At 39.2% G+C, this 22,041-nt stretch overlaps 1 protein-coding gene across 1 annotated transcript; it reads right to left on the reverse strand.

Moving 5' to 3' along the window:
- Positions 1-8,758: 8,758 nt before the first annotated feature.
- Positions 8,759-19,778, reverse strand: LOC116319511 (proteolipid protein 2-like). The gene is made up of 5 exons (XM_039604074.1): positions 19,424-19,778; positions 12,274-12,429; positions 12,079-12,177; positions 10,208-10,304; positions 8,759-10,106 (listed from the first exon to the last, which is right to left on the reverse strand). Exons 1-5 carry the CDS (start codon positions 19,517-19,519, stop codon positions 10,093-10,095), a joined length of 462 nt encoding a protein of 153 aa, XP_039460008.1. The 5' UTR covers positions 19,520-19,778; the 3' UTR covers positions 8,759-10,092.
- Between the last annotated feature and the right edge of the window lie 2,263 nt (positions 19,779-22,041).

Consider the following 22,041-nt stretch of genomic DNA (forward strand, 5'->3'; position numbering starts at 1 on the left):
GAGGCGTGCTCGCGTCGGGCCAACATTAGGATTGTTGGAGTGAAGGAAGGTGCTGAGGGCGGTAAGCCTGCGGACTTTGTTTCATCCCTGCTGCTGGATGTGTTGGGGAAAGACAACTTTATTAAGCCGATAAAAGTGGAGAGGGCACACCGCACCCTTAGACCAAAACCAACGGCTGGCCAGCGACCGAGGGCTATCATAGCCAAGTTGCATCATGAGAAAGACGTGTGGCATGTCTTGCGTCTGGCACGCCAGCGTGCACCGTTGAGCTGCGATGGGAGAGTCTGTCCATCTTCCCGACTACACCGCGGAGGTCCTTGCGCAGCGGATGGCCTTCAATTCGGTCAGGAAAAAGCTTAGCGCTTCCGAGCGGCGTGCAGTCTGCGCTACCCGGCCCAGCTTCGGGTAGTGCACAACAACATCACTAACACGTTCAAGTCTCCTGCTGAAGCTGAACGTTTTGCGGACTCACTGTAATCGTGACCTGGTAATGTACTTGTTCATGTTGTTGATGCGGCTGTGTTGTTGAACATTCTCACTCTTCTCTTCCTATAGTGAGAGTCGCGATTCGTTCAATCTTTTTTTGAATGCTTCTGTGGTGATAGTTTTCTATCATGTTTTTTGTTTTTTGTTACGACGTCTTAAAACTTTGATCTATTGTGAAGTACTGAGATTGTTTATATTATAAATTTGGTTATACACAAGTCATTTTATATGTTGGCGTCTTTTTTTCTAACCCAATCAGTCGATTTATGGGTGTAACTATTGTTTTGATTAATGGAGTCTGGTGCGGAGCTGCCCGATCCGAAGGATGTTTTTCTCTTTTTCTTTTTTTGTTTTTTTGTGCTCCTCTTCCGGCAGTCCCCTTTAATGCACGCTGGGATGGGCATGCAGTGGTTCTTGTTCTTTTTGCGGCCTTTTTTCTTTTTGGGGATGGGGTTCAGTGTTCTTGTTGTTAATTTTGTTTTAACTGTTTTTTTTGCCAGTCCTTTGTATTATTTGTCACCTGTCCATATGTCACTCCACCTCTCATTTAGATGCGGGTAACAATGCTACTGGTTTTGGAACATGTCCTTTGACATTTACATCCTGGAATTGCAAGGGCTTGGGCAGAGCTTTGAAACGTGGGAAGGTTATGTCACATTTGAAGCATTTATCTTCTGATATAATTTTTCTTCAGGAAACTCATATTCACGCCAATGAACAGAGACGTTTAAGAGCAAATTGGGTGTCGCAGGTCTACCAGTCCACTTTCACATCTAAGGCCAGAGGTGTTGCTATACTCATAAGGAAAACCACTCCATTTATATTTGGATCCGTCGTTACTGATCCGGTGGGAGATTTGTTTTGGTCTCTGGGTCCATTAACTCTTTTCCACTGGTTTTGCTAAATATCTATGCCCCTAATTTTGACTGTCCTGACTTCTTTTCCAAAATATTTGACCTAATTTCTGAATATAATATGTCTAATATAATAATTGGTGGCGATTTTAACTGCTATTTTGATCCTGTTTTGGATAGATCATCTACAAAATAGCCCCCACTACTAGATCCACGGCAGTTTTGAACAACCTGGTGAAGTTACACAACATGGTTGACGCTTTGAGGCTTCAGCATCCAAATGACAGGCAATATTCTTTTTTTCACCTGTACATCGTAGCTTTACCAGAATAGATTACTTTGTTACAGATTCTAGACTATTACCCAGTATTATCAGCTCTGCTTATCATCAAATCTTGATTTCTGACCATGCCCCACTTACCATGAAAATAGATTTTAATTTACAGCCTCGAATTTTCAATTGGAAATTCAATTCTACCCTTCTGTCAGACAAAACTTTCTCCACTTATGTTTCCACTGAGATTTCAGATTTCAGATTTCTTGAGAAAAACACAAAGGGTTTGTACTTCCTATTAACGGGAGGTCTCTGATTCCACTCTTTGGGAATCATTTAAGGCAGTATTGACCTCTGGCGTGGCAAGATCATCTCCTTTCAAACATTTTACATCTGAGAAAAAGAACTAGATTAATCCTGGTCAAGTGAAGGTCAGAAACTCTTGTCTGTCCGAAATTGAGTCTGAATTATCAACATTAGTGGAGGCAGTTAAGTTTTTATTCGCCAATCTGATACTGAAGGCATATCTAATGCCGACACATACATAGCCTCTAAAACTAAAACTTGAATACAATCATATTTTGGGTACCCAAGTCGGAAGCTATGATATTATTAAATTGAAACAAAGACACTTTGAGTTGGGAGATAAACCCCATAAATTACTTGCCAGACAATTAAAAGATGTGCAAGCCCATCGGACCATACACAAAATTGCCTCCTCTACTGGTGAATTAATTACTGATCCTAAGCTGATTAATGACAGATTTGTTGAGTTTTTCAGCACACTGTACTCTTCTAAATCTAACGCTACTGACTCTGAGCTCAAAGACACTTTGAGTTGGGAGATAAATATTATTAAATTGGGCGATACTAAATTAGCTTTTTAGCTTTCTTAACTCTCTGAGCATTCCGACCCTTACAGAATCTGCCGCCCTAAATTACTTGCCAGACAATTAAAAGAAGCGCTTGATGCTGACTTCAGCATCACAGAAGTCAGAGCTGCTATCCTTTCTTTCCCTAGTGGTAAAGCCTGCTAGGGCCGGATGGGTTCAACATAGAATTTTATAAAGCCCATATTGATATAATCGCTCCACTTTTACTCAGAATGGTGAACTGCTCTATTGCACGGGCTCTTTCCCTGATAGCATATATGATGCCCACGTTTGTCTCTCCCTAAGAAGGACAGAGACCCCACCAATGTGACTTCATATCGCCCACTTAGTTTATTAAACTGTGATCAAAAAAATCATTGCAAAAGTCTTGTCTTCACGTCTTAATAAATATTTGGGCACTTTAATTCAACACGATCAAACTGGGTTTATCCCAGACAGATTTGCTTTCTCTAATACCCGTCGTCTATTGAATGTACTGTATGGAACAAATTCTCCAAATTCAGCTGTTATTTCATTAGATGCACAACAAGCTTTTGATCAAATTGAGTGGAAATACCTGTTTGCTACGCTTGAGAAATTTGGCTTTGGTAATAATTTTACAACTTTGGTACGTATGCTTTATGCTCGGCCAAGATCATCGGTACTGACAAATTTTGATAGATCACATCCGTTTTCTACTTCACCGGGGACTAGGCAGGGCTGCTGTTTATCTCCACTGCTCTTTGCTCTAGCTATGGAACCTCTGGCCATTGCAGTTAGAAGCAGCTCTGATATTGTAGGTATATCCTGTGGTCCTGTCAACTCTACTATAACTCTATATGCAGATGATGTGGCTCTAACACTGTCTGATGCCAGGGTCTCTTTGCCTCCCCTGCTTCATCTCATTAACAAATTTGGACAACTCTCTGGTTTCACAATTAATTGGGACAAGTCCATTTTTATGCCACTGGCAGATGGGCTTGACTCTAGCTTCATCTCTAGCTTACCTTTTAAAACCACCAGCAGTCACTTTAAATACCTAGGTATTAACATTCCCAGAAACCGTAAGCTGCTATTTAAATTGAATTTTCAGGTCCTCATTGATAGTGTTAAAGCTAAGATAGATAAATGGACTCTTCTTCCACTCTCTTTGATTGGACGTGTCAATATTATTAAAATGGTAGTGCTTCCTAAATTTATTCATCTTTTCCAAAACATACCCATCTTTCTCACTTCATCCTTTTTTAAAACTATTGACTCTATCATTTTGTCTTTCATCTGGGCAAATAAACCCCATAGAATTTCAAAGGCACACTTGCAGAAACCCTCCTCTGAGGGCGGATTAGGCCTCCCAGTTTTCAGGCACTACTATTGGGCTTGCAATGCCAGAACATGGGTTTTTTGGAACAGTGTTTCAGCTGTTCCTGCTGTTCAGAAGGGATGCGGTCCTTCTTGGCCTTTGATAGAGGCACACAATGCTAAATCAATTTTTGGTACATCACTTGTTGCTATTCTGTTTTCTAAGCCCAACATACCTACCAAACTTTTAAGTAATGATTTTGTCCTAGGTCATTCTCTTAGGATCTTAAAGCAAGTTAGGGGTGCTATGTGCCTTCCAGACCTATCCATTTTTGCTCCCATAACTGAAAACCTTTCTTTTTCACCTGGCTTGATGGACCCTGTGTTTAAGCTTTGGTCAGCATTAGGTCTTCACACTATTAAGGACCTCTACATCGACAATTGTTTTGCTTCATTTGCTCAGCTGCAATCAAAATTTATGCTCTCCTCTGCTCATTTATTTAGATACTTACAAATTAGGAATTTTGTTAAACAGTCTTTTGCCCATCTGGATAAGCCCCTGCTCATAGTGACTTTTATGATTATTTGATTAAAATCCACTTCCAAACACCTAATCAGCCAGTTTACTACACTTTTTACACTTACAGCACCTACTAACCACATCAAGGATGCTTGGGTTAAGGACTTGGAAGTAGACATATCGGATGTTTTGTGGGCCAGTGGGTTGAAGAATATTAAAGAATGCTCTGTTAATGCCAGACTACAACTTATACAGTTCAAGGTCCTTCATCGTTTGCATTTTTCTAAAACAAAGCTATGCAGCATTTTTCCGTCTCTTTCGTCTTTGTGTGACAGATGCAAAGCATTGGATGGAACCCTTGGTCACCTTTTCTGGTCTTGCCCCACACTCAGGAGTTTCTGGGCAGAGATATTTAATATATATAACCGGGTTTATGACTTAAAATTAGAGCCGGATGGTGTACTTGCAGTGCTAGGCTGCTCCCTGACCTCATTGGCACTTAGACGTCCTCTTCAGAAAGCTTTAATGTTTGGCATGATTGTAGCTAAAAGACTTATTCTTAGAGCCTGAAATCACCATCTCCTCCATTGTTCAGGGTTTGGCTACGTGAGATGATTGCATGTTTGTATATTGAAGAGGTTCGTTATCGTTTGGCTGACACCCATGTTAAGTTTGTCGAAATCTGGGGCCCTTTTCTCAATCATATTGATGGGAATTCAACATAAATTTTAACTCATTTGACTGCACTTTGTGTGAAACTGCACTTCTGCCGGACCCTGATTTCTTCCTAGACTTGTTTTCCACATCTTTTGGTCTTGGTGAACTCTCTGTTGCCCTATCTAAACTCACACAGTAGATCATCTTTTTGGACAATGGTGTTTCTTTTGTACTTTTGATTTGTACTGGCTAACTGGTTTATTTATTTATTTTTTTCTTTTCTTTCCTGTTTTCCTGTTTGCGGTTTTTTTGTTTGTTTGTTTGTTTGTTTTTGTGTATTTGGTTTTTGGTTTCTGTTTTTTATTTTCTTTTTTTTTTCTGTGCTTAAATATTATTGTTTTTGAATCTTATGTCATTTGTCTGGTGTGATGTTATGTAACTTTGAACTTAAAATCTTATAAATAAACATTTAAAAAAAAAAAAGTGAAAACAAGAAGGCTGACAGGAAGCTAAACAAAAGACTAGAGCTTCAGACCAACGGCAGCTTTTTTCTTTTCATTGTTTTCCTTGCAACACATTCGCTGACTTTGTGCACACGCAGAGCAAAAAAAGGAGAAAAAAAAAGTGCGACATGCCAGCTTGCACTTGAACAGGGGCGTTTCCAGGTTTTTTTCTAATGGGGTGGCAAATGGCATGCAGCGACGACGAGCACGAGGCATGAGGAGTGCAGGGTGTTTGATCAGAAATAAACCCAATGTAGAAAACTGGTGTGTAAAACATTTTCAGCCTTGTGTGGAGTCTTGATGCAGATGGTATTATGAGAAATGGGAAAACTTGTTTTGTGGTTAGTAGTAGGGGTGGGTTTTGATTATCGATTTATCGATTAAATTTGATTCTAGCTTGGATAGTGATATCGATTCATTAAAATCCTGAATCGATTTTTTTATATGAATTTATTTTGCCCGAAATGCCAGAATGTCAGGTTAAACCTCATAAAATTTCAACAACCACCAAACAGCTAAAACAGTAAATGAGAGCAAGAACACGGATTCTGCACAAAGACATAAAAACAAAGCGCGGACCCGCCGACGGATCAGAATCAGTGAGATTTCGCCCGACGGCAGGGACACGGTCGGGACTGAAAGCCGACAGCTCGCTGATTCTGATGTTTCGGCGAGTCCCTGCTTTGTGTTTACGCCTTTTTGCGCTAGATTCTGAGCTGCAGGTTTTATCTCTCGCCAAACAATATTGACCGAACCAGCAGCAAAAGAAGATCCAAACTACGCTTCACATAAACATTGTCATGAAATACCTCTGACTTTTGCTGTTTTGCTTCCACCACGATAAAATCACACTTCATGGACAGCTCTCTCTCTCAGTATACTTCAAGAAAAGTTTCCCGTCTAAAAATCTGTTTTCTGCATTATTCGCTTGCTTGTTACGCACAAGTCTACCGTTTATTACAACGCTGTCGGCCGCTGTCTTTTCCTTTTACTTCCGAAAATAAAACCTAATTTCTGCTGTTAAATAGGCTTCTGAACAAATTTAACCTTTTTAAAATTATGCAAAATTGCAAAACGCTTAGCTGTGTCTCTAATAAAAGCTCTGTAACTTTGATCTGATTCACTTCAGCAGCATCAGGTAATGTTCATATGTTGATTAATGGCTTTCTTTCGTTTTTGATCTACTGCAGAATATTTTTATAAAATCCCAGGGCCGGAAAATCTCCTTCATGTTTTTCTGTGTTTTATTCTCAGTTACTTTGACACAAAGGCATCTGCTGTGATGCTTACACCTTTGATAAAGTCTCGCAAGTGTCACCTTTCTTTTAATAGATATAGAAATATGGAAATGTACTGATGCATGATCTGAATTATAATATTTCTGACTGTCTGAGGCAAAATTTCCCTGATTCAAATCGAATCGAATCGTGGATCGAATCGATTTGGGACCTTGTTATGGGCAGAAATCTGTGCCATCAGAAACTGAATTTGAATAAGTTAAATTCGAATTTGAATTGCTCGGATTGAATCTGAATTGTAACTTGAGTAAATGCTTTTTAAAACTGAATTTGAATTAATCTAATTTGAAATTCAATTTATTGGTTTGAAAATGATCATCACTAAATTGAAATTGAATTTTATATTTTGAAATTGAATTCCTTTGCTTTGAAACTGTATTTTATCCTTTAAAAATTTAGCTCTCGAATAATTTGACGTTGTCTTTTTGTTTATCTCGTGCTGTATTAGATGGACCGATTTGACATTACGTATCGGTATCGGTCCGATACTGACCTAAATTACTGGATCGGATATCGGCGAAAAATAAAAAATGTAATCCGATCCATTAAATATCAAAAAAGCATCTCACAAAACTTGCGACACGGCGTAACTCGGCTCATAACCGTAGCACGTCGGAGCAGTATGCGTCACGTGATATAGCGGCTGTGTGTATTTGTAGCCTCGCTACCAAACCAGCATTTCATCTCCTAGGAAGTTATCCCAGAGAGAAGTAAAGCAAGTACGTAAGTTCATCTCTGAATATTTGTAAAGCATTCCCACGTTAAGCTTAACAACCGATATATGGAGCGACTGCCTCTCTTTCTCCCTCTGCTGCTGCTACTTCAATCATGAAACTTATTAATGATCAGCTGATCGGCTTTTCTGTCGCGAGTCTGTCTCTCTTCTTTGTTTTTGCCCCACTTTGCACCAGAAAGAGGAAACCAGCGGCTGAACAACAGCAGCACGTTTAAACTTGATAAGCTGTTGTTAGAATGTATTTAATATTACTTTCTACACCAGGATCGTTTTCTACGGAGCTGACGGCAGGTAACTGTGCAGGGGTGGATCTAGCAAAGTTTAGCCAGGGGGGCAAGTAGGGCATGAACAGGGAAAAGGGGGGCACAAAGACATACTTTTCTTTCTTATTCTCATTTAAAATGTCTAGCTTTTAATAAATAATTATCTGAATCTTACACCCAAAATTTTAATCTGATGTAAAATGTATAGAAGTCCATTACTGTATATAGTAACTGTTAAGTCTAATATACCCTAGTAAGCTATAGTACTTTTTCCTTTGGGAAGGTTCCATCTATGAATTCTGCAATTCTGTTGAAGAAAGATGTTGAATCTATTTAATTATTCTTGAAAAATAATTTGTTTCTGTGCATTTTTTTTCACCCTGCATCAAATTAAAGTTCATTACATCGATTAAGCATCATGAGGAGGAGGGTGGGTGGTTCCCTATTTTTTTTTTGCTGGGAGTTTACAACCCTATTAGTTTGGTTGCTTAATATTTCTGCTAAGTACTCTTTAAAATACCAGAATAGGAAGGATGGAGTAGGTTTAAGTTAGGTTTTAAGTTAGGTAAGGTTTATTAGATTGATCAGTGTTGCTGAACTATGAAATATTTTGGGCGCAGTGTATTTTTTACATGCAGGTATAACAGAATAGCTTTAGTGTTGTTGTTTATTTAAACTTGAGTATGAACTTATACAAAATGCAGGAAGATATTAAAAAAACAGTTTTATTGATTAAAAAACACACAATATCGGATTCATATCGGTATCGGCAGATATCCAAATTTATGATATCGGTATCGGACATAAAAAAGTGGTATCGTGCCATCTCTAGTATTTACCCAATTTTTATAGACCTGACAAGGACCAGGTGTCCTGATATGCAATACCTTGGAATAGATAGTGTACCTTTTACCATGACTGTATACACTTGTAAATGAAGCACTTTAAGATAATTTAGCAGGACACATGAGTGTACAGAGCAATCCAGAAAACTGATTCTCTTTGTGGTAAAATGGCTTTTGTTTCCCTTTGAACTTTTAAATTACAAACCCTTGTAAAGCATATTAAAATGAAAAAAAAAAAAGAAAAACACCAAAGGGGTTGAAGAAACACTCACAGTACATATCCTAATGTTAACATAGCATGTTCAAAAAATGGACTGTGCTACTGAGCAGTATAAAATGTCTACAGAAAAATATTGTAGCACCTTAAACAAATGTGTTACAAATGTAAGGAAAAATACATAACCTGAGCAGGAATCCAAGAGCAGTAGACAAAACTTGAGGATGACGCTGTAATTTTAAATAATAAAAGTGTGGTTGTTTAGTTAATGGGCTATCTATGGGTCCTAAATTCCAAAACTCTAGAAGAAAAACGGCCAAAGATTGCTGATTATTAAAAATGAAATCAAATTTTTTAGTACTTAGAAACAAAAGATGAAACAGAAGAAAGTGAGGGAACTGGTTACTCTGAATGAGACTTTTAAGGCACTGTAAAACACACAGAACACTATTAAATAACAGAAAAGCAAAGGTTTAACCAGCTGAGAAATATAAAAAAAGTCCCTCAAGAAGAAATGTATAATATTAAACGATTCAAAAAGCACCACCTCTGTGTCAGTTGCTTCTGAAGCCCAAATAACACAGTTACTATTTACTACAGCAGTCCATTCACAGTAGACAGGTGTATTAGATAAGTTGCATGATGACATCATCCAAAGTCCTCCTAGAAGCAAGTCTGGCCATTTGGCATCTTGATAAGACCATTGGGCACTTATATGGGGAGATATTTTAAAGGATTATGAAAATGAACTCTTATTTCAGTGATTTAGGGGACACCTGGAAAAAAAGAGTGCTTTATGAGTTTGCTGCCCCCAAAATAATGTTTTAAAAAGCTTTTTATCACCCAGGAGGTTATACTTTACCAGCGTCTTTGCTGTTATGGAATTATCTCAGAAGCATCGGTTGAGGATTCTTTGAGTGCCAGGTCGCTCTTTCATAATCTCTCTGCATTAATCAAAGTGTTCCCTATTATTGGCAGCTTTCCCCTTTTAGTCTGGTTGGAATAAAAGTTTGAGAGGGGAATCCCTCATGGAGTAGACATACAGACAGATGCCAGCACCCCTCACTAAGGCTATGTCATCTTCTTCTCTGGCTTCATTCTTTAAGATACATTTCATCTGTTCAGGCCATGCAGCAGCATTTATTAAACGGTGACTTGCTCATTTTACTGTCCATCCTCCTCTCTGACCCGCTCCTCTGTTAACCTTTGCCCAAATGACTGCTTTTGGTTCTTCTGTTCTTGACAGAAGTATTTCTGTCTGAGAACATTTAAACTTTGCCATCTGTTAAAAACAAAAACAGTCAAGACATTAGAGAAAATTGCACATATCAAATAAAGCCAAGAATGCGTTTTGAATGCATTAATAAAAACTGTTTTTCTCACCAGTTGGAGCTGCTGGGTGCTGTCTGGTACTTTGGATTTGGAGGTAGATTGTGTAGGTGTCGTATGCAAATATCAGCCCAGCGAACAACCCTAACACCTAAGAATCCAAGAAATGACAATCAGAATCACAACTAACACAAATATAATCTAAATAAATTATCAGTATTTTGTTAAAGTTAAGTGCCAGAAGACTTTGTGCTCTTCACACCATTAGACATTTTGGTTCAGACTCATGAAGAAGCCAATGTGGGGACAGGCTTGTGCCTGATATACAGCTGCACAGCACATGTTTGGGACTAAACACGTGATTAATACAAAAGACTACGTGTAGACATAGCATACCACGAGGATGGTTGTGGTGGGGAAATGAGATATGAAATTTATATTTAACATACAGAAAATTTACTGTCATTAGGAGCATAACAAGCCCACTTAGTTCATTTTTTAAAAAGTAAACTGATAAATAGTAAACAAAATCTTTCAAAAACCGACACAATAATATGTATTGTCCTCTGATTCAGTGTAAAAGGAAACAGAGATTGTGATGCAGTTATAGGCTCACTCTTACCATTTTGTTCATGCATTATTTTCAGTTTTCCAGTAAGAAATTAACTGTATTAACACTTCCACATACTATAAGCTGCACTGCCCTTTCCATCTCATCAAAGTGTTTACTGAGATCATCCATATAGCCTGATATCTCTATAACCAAAAAGAACTGCCACCTGCTGGTCATTACAAAGGATGCAGGCTTAACACACTTCTGCTTTGGCTTCACTTTTCCGCCCCACAAGCTGTGTCCATCTTTTATATAAGTGAATGATCAACTTCTCTCACTAGTCAAAACTGCTCATTGTTCATCTGAGGATTTGTGAATCTGCACTGACTGTTTTCAGTGAGAGCAGCAGTATGTTCAGCCAGACCTCATGACCAAAGTAATACAGTGACAGTTGTCAGTACATCCAGTAATATATGGCAAAAAACTACATTAACTCCCATCTTTTTAAAGGTTTATCAAATTCAGGGTCCCTGGTCCCTATCATGCTTGTGACATATGATATAAGCATGACATCATACTGGACAGGACACCACATGTCTGCAACTTGCATGCAAAGTTTTTAAAGGTTACAGGTGTATCCTGCTCAAAGGCAAAAGCTAATAATAAAGCAACTTTAAAATGGGGTTCTTTTTTTTTTTTTTTTACATTTTTGTTACATTTTGTAAAAATATGTTTCTCTACTGTGTGTATACAGTTATGACACCACAGAGTCTGATATCAAATGAGTTTTTGAACCCAGACTAGCTACTGGTGTACTCAGTTCTCTGTTCATTACAAATAACGCCGTTACATTGTTAATATAATTAATGGCTGTAGCCACCAATTTTGTGTGCAGCTACACCTTTCCTCCTCTGACTCCCAACGCACAGTAATGCTGCTCGTTCGCTGTTTCAGACTGATTTCCAGTCATCACCGTGTCCTGTTTTTGGCAACAATAAAGTAACATTCAAACTAAATGACATGTGGATTCAGTGTTATATCGGGATTTTTTTCTGTCTTAGAAATTTTTGAATGAGCTAAAGTAAGGTAATAAGTCACAGTCTACAGTTGTAGTCAAAAAGAAAGGACGTATTGCAGTATGAACATTACTCAATGTTGAGTGCCTGCTTTTTCAGAAAGTCTGGGTGTTTCATATTGAACACATAAAAGTGATAAAAAAACACCAGGCATTCAGTTTTCACATGTATAACTGGCAGCACCGAAATCAGTCAGGGGTAACAGCCATCACTTTTCAAAATAAACAGAGAAATAAATATGAGCAGATTCAGTATGCAGCTAAGAACTCAGGCTGAGTCATTCTGGCTTAACTAACCGCGCCTGCCATACAAGCTCCATCCTTAGATCCTCCAATCAAATTGACCAGAGAGGTGATGATGTAGAGGACGGCACCAACCACAGCACGAAACATATCCTGCACAAAAGAGGGAAGCAAAAGATGAAGCATTATCCAATTTAGCACAGAAATGTGTCAGAGGGTGTGCATGCAGTTATGTGTGTGTGGACTCACAGTCCAGACCCAGTTGATCCCTAAGAACTGCTTGTCCAGGTCCATCATGAAGATGAGGAAGAAGATCGTGGAGAAGGTCATCTCAGATATGGGCACCGTAGTAAAGCCTCCACACCAGGAAGAAGCATAGCAGATGATGATGATAAAACTGACAAGCTAAGACAGAGATGAGAGAAAATAGAAGGTAAGACTTGATATCAGTGTAAATTTCACAGGAAACTAACACCCACACTGCGTAAATTCCTCTACCCTGTTAGAATTTCCAGGTATAAAAATCAGCTGCAATTTCTCTGAGATAGGACTGCACATTTTTGTAGCGTCACACAGCAACAGAAAATAATCTGTCTATAGAGCTGTCACGTCCAGCTGGATAGTAAATGAATCAAATCAAATCAATTTATTTATATAGCACTTTTCACAGGATAACAACCACAAAGTGCTTCACAGTAATAAAACAGAAATACATAAAATACATTAATAATCAAACATACAGCACAAATCTAATTAAAAGCCAATCTAAATAAATGAGTCTTAAGCTGCTTTTTAAAAGAATAAATACAATCAAACGTAATGATGGAGGGAGAGCATTCCACAACCTGGGGGCCACCGCTCTAAAAGATCTATCACCTCTGGTCTTAAAACGAGTTTGTGGGACTACCAACAGCCTTTGATTAGATGATCTCAGGCTGCGAGAGGGAGCGTGGGGTTCTAAACGATCAGAAATGTAGGCAGGGGCATCACAATTCAAAGCTTTAAAAGTCAGTACCAAGATTTTAAAATGAATTCTAAAATGTACTGGAAGCCAGTGTAATGAACGTAACACTGGTGTAGTGTGCTCTCTTTTTCGTGTCTTAGTTAAAAGTCTTGCAGCAGCATTCTGGACTAACTGGAGACAGTCAAGATTCCTTTTGCTCAAACAAAGAAAAAGACTGTTACAATAATCTAAGCTGGAGAGCCTGACCAGGAGGAATCGAACATTAACTCTGCTCTTCCAGGGCACCCTGAAGACTCAGCTGCTGGCATTGGCGAGGGAGTGCGGCCGCCGCTGGGATGACGTGAACGCCAAACTGGAGTCCATCGCAGGTCGACTGCAGGTATGCGAGTCAGACCTTCTGAGGAGGGTTTCACTTTTCTCTCTTCTTTATAATTGACTCTTTTCTCTCTCTCTCAGATCCTTGTCTCAGAGTGGGAGGGATTTGATGCACAAAGGGAGGAGCTTGTCGTTTGGTTGGCTGATATGGATGTCCGCCTGAGTGAGGTTGACCAGCTGACAGGAAACATCTGTGAAACACTGAAACAACTGCAGGTGTGGGGCTGTTTTGATATGACATATATTTGATATGATACCTTTAAAGGTTCTTCAATGAACCACTCAAAGAAATGGTTCGTCAAAGAACCATTGTTTGAAAGGTTCTTTGTGGCACCAAAAAAGGTTCTTCTATGGCATCAGTCTAAAGAACCACTTTTGGTTCCAGTTGGCACCTTTATTTTTCTCAGTGTATGCCATCATTATTCTGTTTACAGCAGCCACTTGACTACTTCCAAGTCAACATTCACATGACAACAGCTATTCATGCTAACAAATTATTTTCTAGACAAAATACTATTAGAGTGAGACAACTTTTTTTCCGTTTCACTCCGCACGCGAGCCTTTTGCTTTGCGCTGGGAAGAGGGGGGAGGGGCGGTAGTTTACACTCTCAGTAGCACAGGAACAGAGCCGGAGGGAAAGAGAGAGAAAGAGAGCCAGGGACAACAACGTCACATTAGAAAGGTATAGTGCTCATCCACAACTATTTTCAGTTGCGGATGATAAAGGATTCAGAAAGTTTATTCCCATTTTTAGGCCCATATGACAGAGAATATGCATGTTGTTTTTGTTTTCATATTTTAATTTATATTTAATTGTGTTGTGGTTTGAGGTGTTTTGTATTGTTTCACTTTAAATTTGTTTAAAAGGAAAAAGCTGAAAATGTAAATAGTTAAAAGTTGAAATGTAAATACTTGGTTTTTGTATTATATGATTTATTTATTACATTTTATGTGGAGTGAATAAATAAAAGTATAATTACGGTGGCCCATAGAGACAAAGCATGTACAAGCTCCAAAACACGCAGTGTTGAGCTTTTGTTACCTAGTGGCTACACAAGCCAGGAAGTACCAACGACCGGTTTGGTGTGTGGTAGTAACAGGTAAATAGGGATGGGTATCGAAAACCGGTTCTTGTTGAGAACCAGTTCCCACAGTTTCAATTCCTTGGAATTGTTTGCCATTTTTGCAATCGATTCCCTTATTGATTCCAGTCGCCCCGAATGAATATTATACACACACACACACACACACATATATGTATATATATATATATATACATATATGTGTGTGTGTGTGTATAAATACACAAACAATACACATATGCTTTCAATTGTGTAATTTAAGTGATCTAGGTAGCTCTGTTTAGGAAGTTCAGTTAACGCTAGAAATGTGTTTTGGAGTTTGTACGTGCTTTCTCTCTAAGGGCCACCGGATATATTTATATATAAACATATATAAATAAAACCACAGTGTTTTTTTTTTACATTAGTAATTCCTTTTGTGCATAATTTTATATTGTTGTTCATAATAAATTAATTAAAGCAACAAAACAAGCTGAAGAGCCGGTTGAGCCAGTTCGTGTGTTCCTGAGACTGGCACAGGCTGCCTCTGTAGTGCAGTCAGGAGGCTGAGGCCAAGGCCTATACACCAGGGGTCGGCAACCTGCGGCTCTTTTGTCCTTATACTGCGACTCCGGGTGGTTTGAGAAAATAAATTAGAAGTATTTAGCTGAAGTGTATTTTATTTGTGTTTAGTTCTTTTTTAACTTGTAGTTCTAAATTGGAAGATTATTGTGATATTGAAATATAAAAATAAAATTATATTTTATTATTTTTCATCGCTCAAAATAAGCGTCACACTCGCAGAAGCCGGTATACCTACCGAAATGCCGTGCATTTATCGAGACTTTCAACCCCAGATAGGCCAATTATGGATCTTCGGATCCACATTATGTCAGCAGCTGTTCTCAACCGTGAACTATGTTAAAAACAAACACCGCTCACGCCTCACAGACGACAGCTTACACTCCTGCGTAAAGTTGAAAGTGACTTCGTACAGCCCCGATTTGCAGACGCTGTGCGCATATGGGATATGCGCAGAGGTTCAGGAGCAAAAGTTCCATTGTAAACATACCACGGCAGACCCGACGATGTTTCCATGAACATGCTTTTCAGCATGTCTTTATAAAGACCACTTTTCACACACGGTTGCTGTACGCATACAGCCGGCTGTAGCTTTTCAGCTCACAGCCGGCAACACAACAGCAGAGAGAGCACAGACTTTAAGGCGGCGAGGCGTGATTGCGGGTGCCGCTCAGGTGCGTCTGACTCCCATGCAGCGGCACTGCAGACCCCGCCACATATTAACCAGGTAAAATACATATTTAGGCAGAATTTTGCAAATATCTATTTTTCATTTTTTAGCAGCATAGTGCTTTTTTTTCCAAATATTTTTTAAAAGTCAGGTCAAGGCTCCAAAAACGATATAAGGGTGGCGGCTCACAACAGTTTTTGTTTGCTACATGGATCATTTTAGTTCAGCTGGGTGTCTTCCCTTTTGTTATATTTCTTTAAGAGTTCAAAATGTGTTAATTGCATAAATAAAATGTAATTTTCTCTGTAGCACTTCATGGAATCTATAAGCAACACACTTTAGTTGTTCACACAAAGCATGAAGGTAAAAAACCAATATATACAGTGTTATCTTCATTTTAGGCTACGTCCACACATCGTTTTCTCTCCGTTTTGACCTCCCGTCCAAGGAAAAACGCAGCGTTTTGAAAACGCTCTCGAAAACGCATACATTTCAAAACGTAGCTGTCCCGTTGCAGTGTGGACACACGAAAACGCAAACTTTCAAAAACATGACGTATTTTAGTCATGTGATGCAGTCATGTGACCAAATAAACAAAGATAGCAGAGTGCATTATACAGCGGTTGTTTTGATTGCTCTGAATTTTGACAGCCCTAAAAAAGATGAATATCAGTTTGTACATGCTCCAGATAGCTTTTCTTTTCTGCATGCGCAGGACTGGAACGTAAGCGTTTTCATCCGTTTCAGTGTGGACGCACGACTCTGTGAAAACGACTGAAAACGCTAGTGTGGACGCGGAGCATTTTCAGATGAAAACACCGTTTTCAAATCTATCCGGGCTAGTGTGGACGTAGCCTTAGATGTCAAAAAGTATTTGCGGCTCCCAGTGTTTTCTTTTGCGTGGAAACCGGGTCCAAGTGGCTCTTTGGGTGTTAAAGGTTGCTGACCCCTGATCTATGTGAATATAACAGTAAATACTAAATACTGAATATTATTGTGCAGCACGTAAGATCGACAGCACACAGTGTGCTTTGAGGTAGGAGCCAAAAAGGGTGTAGTTTGTGTGTGTGAGCACCCGTGTGTACGCCTGTGAGCATGTGCGCACTTGTATTTAACAGGTTCCTTCATGTAATGATCTGCTAGAGGGCACACACAGATACAAACATCCATTCCCACCCTCATGCTCTCATATGCAATTACTCAGCACTCACCCAACGTGGAGACAGACATAAAGAGACACTGTACACACAATCACACTCCCCAAGCGTACTCTATACCCCAGGTCTAGGTACCCTTGCCCCTGGAGGGGGAAACTGCACCCAGACCCAGGTAGTGTTACCCTTTTCCCTGGGGTGGAGAGAAGCAGATCGCCCCAACTCCGCAGCAGCAGGGAGGCCCCACATTCCAGACCCCAATCGGACGGCCAACTCCTCCTCCCAGCCCCCCCGCACCAACAGGCAACAGAGAACGGGGGTGTGTGAAGACTCCAAACCACCCTCCGCCCGCTCATATGTAGTGTTGATGCATGTGTGTACTAAGGTGCATTTAAAACCCAGGAGGGCATGGAGCTGCCTGCCAGAGAGCAGCAGGTAAGCACATAGCCCCTCCTGATAGCCCTCAATGTCCAGGCCCATCCGGACCAGGGCCCAGTTCAGCAGCGCCACCCGGCCCCACAGAGCCCGGGACAGTCCACCCGACCCCACCACAGAGAAAACTGCACCCACCCTGTCATCCAATTCATTTGTCCCACACCAGGGTAGCACAGCCAAGTCAGGGAGCTGTTAAAAAGCTAAAGAAGAGTCGGGAGTTTTTTGAAGGAACCAGTTAGTGGCAAGACAGAGGTAACTGCAGAGAGGTTATCATCTGAACTGAGCAGTTATGTGAATAGTCCACCAGCAGACAGTGAGTGTGATCCTCTTTTGTGGTGGAAAGTTCACACAGTAAACTTTCCCCACATCAGCAGATTAGCTAGGAAATACCTCTGCATTCCAGCAACTAGCTCTGCATCTGAAAGGTTGTTCAGCACAGGTGGAAATGTTGTAACTTGTCACAGGTCCTCCCTTAAGCCCGCATCTGTGAACATGTTAGTGTTTCTGACAAAGAATCTTAAAACTTGAAATGCAGAAAAACTTCCAGGAGCAGTAGCATAATTTATCTATGTTTTTGTTTGTTTTGTTTTTACTCAAGAGTTTGTGCAATATTATTATTTGACTTATTGATTTTGCACACTGCACTTTTGTTGCAAAGCACCTCTTAAGTTTTGTGGATATACATGATTATGGATAACCATGTATATAACAGGATAACCACTGTTGAATTTTGCGTGGCTGTAATGCACATTAAAATAAACAGCTGCTTGTTTAAACAAAAAGAAATTGATGGGTTTTTTTCCCACTAATAAAGTTGTAGAGTTGTATTTTGTTTTGCGTCAATTATATCGTCAGTTATATCGTTATCGCAAATTTTCAAATCTATATCGTGATAAATATTTTTGGCCATATCGCCCTGCCCTAGATCCAGACTGGGCACCCTCTATCAACCTGGGTCATACCGAGTTTAAAGCTGCTACCACAGTGAGATTTGATCGGTTAAGAGAGAAAGCGATATCAAAACAGCCATGAAAAGTCATGCATATATGTGCCCAAATGGTGAATAACTGTTTTCCAGTATGTTGTTTTGCAGTGCGTTTTTTTTTTTTTTTTTTTTTTTTTTTTTTTTGCATTGTTGATTTGTTTTTCACTGAAGCAGCTAATAAAGCATGATGGAATACAATTTTGCGTCTTTGTTGTAAGATTCTATAATAGAATGAAACAATAATGCCAGTTATAAATAAAAACAATAAATTGAATGAATTACGAAACACTTATTTTATTTCTATTAAATCTGAAAATGTTGTGTAATACTACAACCTGAAATGACAAATAGATTATCTCCTGTACAGGCCAACGCAAAGGAAAAAATGTAACAACAGCTGTAAAATGGAATAGTCCAAATCACCAAAGTAAACTGGACCTGGGCTTTTTGCAGGGATCTGAAGTTACTAAACATTTTGTGAGTGTATGCACTCACACGTCACAACGAAACGTTTTGCATCATCAAAAAATAAAATTGGCTACTTGATTTCACCTATCGCTGGTTATTTTTAGAACATAACACCCGCGATAAACGAGGGACAGCTGTTTGCAAATACTGAGAATTTGAATCCTTTCTCAGTTTTGCTCTGAGGCGCGGGGGAAAAATATCGACAGGTCAATGAACAGCATCTACATATATATTCCGTAAATACCCAAGACATCTCGAGAAATGTAAATCGCCTTGATTCATCCATCTGGTTGACTTGTTTTGGAAAAAGCGGCAGTAAACAAGGAGCGAATATCACACCGGAAACGAAGCCCCCTACAGGAGTTTCCCCACCGGAAGTACCATATGCTAAGGCGCACCTATAGACCATATGCTAAGGCGCACATGTCCTGTAGGGCGCTTCGTTTCCGGTGTGATATATGTAGACAGACTAGAGTGAGAAATGTGAATAACAGAATAGAAGAAAACCGAGCAAAGGGAAAATGACACATTAGTGATTAAAAAAATCAATAGATACAGAACATAAATCCACTTAGCCATCTATAAATTATTGATTAGTTACAAGTAAGCTTTACACGCAGCATATTAAAGCCATATCTGTGAGCCGTTAACCGTGGATCATCACAGCAGAGCTGCACACAAATATCACAGTGAGAACAAACTTACTATTTCTGCTGCCAGGGTGAACCCTTTTGGGGTATTCACGTAGCTTTTCAGCCTCTCCACGCAGCTGGGAGAGAAGGAAGCAGTTGTATCGGCCATTCTGTACTTTATCAAAGTTCACTAAACAGTGTGCTGCGTGTATTCGACCCCTAACTACGAGCAGATTATAACAAATGTTCTTCTTTCTTTCTTTAGTGGAGGAAAGTTTAGAGAGTGCTGCCCTGGTGCGGTTTATCGTTGCTCTTCCTTAAACTGGCGAGTCGTTGTTTTCCCCTCAGGCGGATAAATCAACTTCTCGAGAAGAGGTCTTGATGAAATGCGCTGATTGGACTCCAACACGACCGCAGAAGCTCTGCGGAAACTCTAAAAGCGGGAGGGACAAGGAACCAGCGGCGGGGGTTGCTCGCTACCGCTTTCCTCAAGGGGAGCTGTTTCTCTGCAATTACCCGAAGTTATTTTAATGTTTTGTTATGTCATTTTAGGTTTATAAAATTTGCTTTATACCGTGGCGCTGCCGGGGATTATTTAACTGCAAATAAACAACTAGATTGTTGTGATGGTGCTTGTGCTTTATTAATATTTGCACAGAGCGCTCAAATCCTTAAAAACTATATGTAGGACGAAGAGAATGGGTTGCTAGAGAGCAAAAGAAACCATGCAAGTTACAAGTTTACTTACAAATATGTTGTTTCATTACATACTTTCCCCGTCTCCCTTAATAAGTGAAAACAAGAAGGCTGACAGGAAGCTAAACAAAAGACTAGAGCTTCAGTCCAACGGAAGCTTTTTTCTTTTCATTGTTTTCCTTGCATCATATTCGCTGACATATGCATAATTTGTGACTTTGTGCACACGCAGAGCAAAAAAAGAAGAAAACAGTGCGACGTGCATGGAGCGACGACGAGCACGAGGCATGAGGAGTGCAGGGTGTTTGATCAGAAATAAACCCAATGTAGAAAACTGGTGTGTAAAACACTTTCAGCCTTGTGTGGAGTCTTGATGCAGATGGTATTATGAGAAATGGGAAAACTTGTTTTGTGGTTAGTGGAAAGTGGAAAGTAGTGATCCATTAGGAAATAAAGAAGCAACCAAAAGGAAGTATTTAAGTTGCAGCTGGAGATGATTTTTATTACTGTGCGACATTATCAAAATATATAGTGTGTGGAATAAAGTACAATATTTGCTTTCAGAGTATGTTGCACTATTAAAAAGCAACAAAATAGAGTAAAATTAAACACTTCAGTAAAACACTCCACTCCAAGTTACTTCCACCACTACAATACCTATCCATGTTCTTATCCAGTGGGCAGTGGGAATTTAAGTCATTTGTTGAGGGGTATCACTGTGGGTCGGTCATACTCCCACCCCAAATCTAACTCTTTGGACATTACCTATGATGATACGTCCCCTTCTTTCTTTATGAATACACCAGATAAAGAAAAGAAGTGTCGAACTGTTTACTTTCAGTATTAATGTAGGATGTTGTCTCAAATTATGATATGGGGGCAAAAGGGATGAAAATGCTATTTTGGGCATTTGTTTTACTTATCTGAAAAGTTGCAAACAACTTTAGCTCTTAAAGGTAAAGAAAAGTTTTTGCCTGTTGAATTCCAGCACTGCTCACTTTTTCTCTCATCCTGAATATTTTGAAAAGTATACCTAAATTAGCTTTAATTTTCAAAGGTAACCATGACATAAAAAACCCTCAAATGCTTAAAATACTTGCTGGCTTTCTCACAGAAAGTTTGAAGACATCTTTATCTTCTGTACCTTTCAGCTGGAATTATAAAAATGTGCTTTCCAGCGCTCACAAACACTGTATAGCCTCTATGCTTTCAACATCCTAAAATATTTCACAAGCTAATTATATCTTTGAAGACTGCATAAGGCATGAGTCATTTTAAACGGAAAGCAAGAAGTTTAAAAATTTTTGTTATGGCCACAGGCAAGCTGATAAGATCTGTGCGCCAATGCAAGATGCTTTTATCTCTGTGTGTGCAGAGGTTACCATAAACAATGGGAGTGTTACTTTGAGTTTTAACGTGTAATTGTATTCCTTTATGCTTTTATCCTGTAGTTTAAAAAAATACTGTGTTTTCTACAAAATTCAAAAGATTACTTGTAGTTTACACTTACATCATCGCCAAACAATAAAAGGAAATTTTTAAAAAAAAATGAACTTAAAGATCAGTTTTCACTTCTGTCATTTGTACACTGTATTTTGTATTATACTCCTGGTATTTAGACTTCAGTCTTTCTACTATTATGCAAAGAGACAGAAACTTACAATAGATCTATATTTTAAGATGTTTAAATCCACCCTAGACTGTTTAATGTGTGTCATTTACCCCCCCTCTCTGTCCAACATCTATACTGTGGTATCAAATAAAGTCAGAAAATGGTAAATAAATAAATTAACAGCATGAATGTTTTTATGTGCATTGCATAGGCTTACACAACTGGAATGTGTGCAAGTTTCCAAGTTAGTATGACCATGCTTAATGTAGGCCTATGCCAAGAAACATATGCCATCTATAGAGCCATCTACCTGAGCCTGATTAGCATGTAAATTATATTAACAATTTGAAATCAAACAAACCACATATGAACAGAAAAACACC

This window comes from Oreochromis aureus, linkage group 20 (assembly GCF_013358895.1).
Source record: "Oreochromis aureus strain Israel breed Guangdong linkage group 20, ZZ_aureus, whole genome shotgun sequence".
Classification (NCBI taxonomy): domain Eukaryota; kingdom Metazoa; phylum Chordata; class Actinopteri; order Cichliformes; family Cichlidae; genus Oreochromis; species Oreochromis aureus.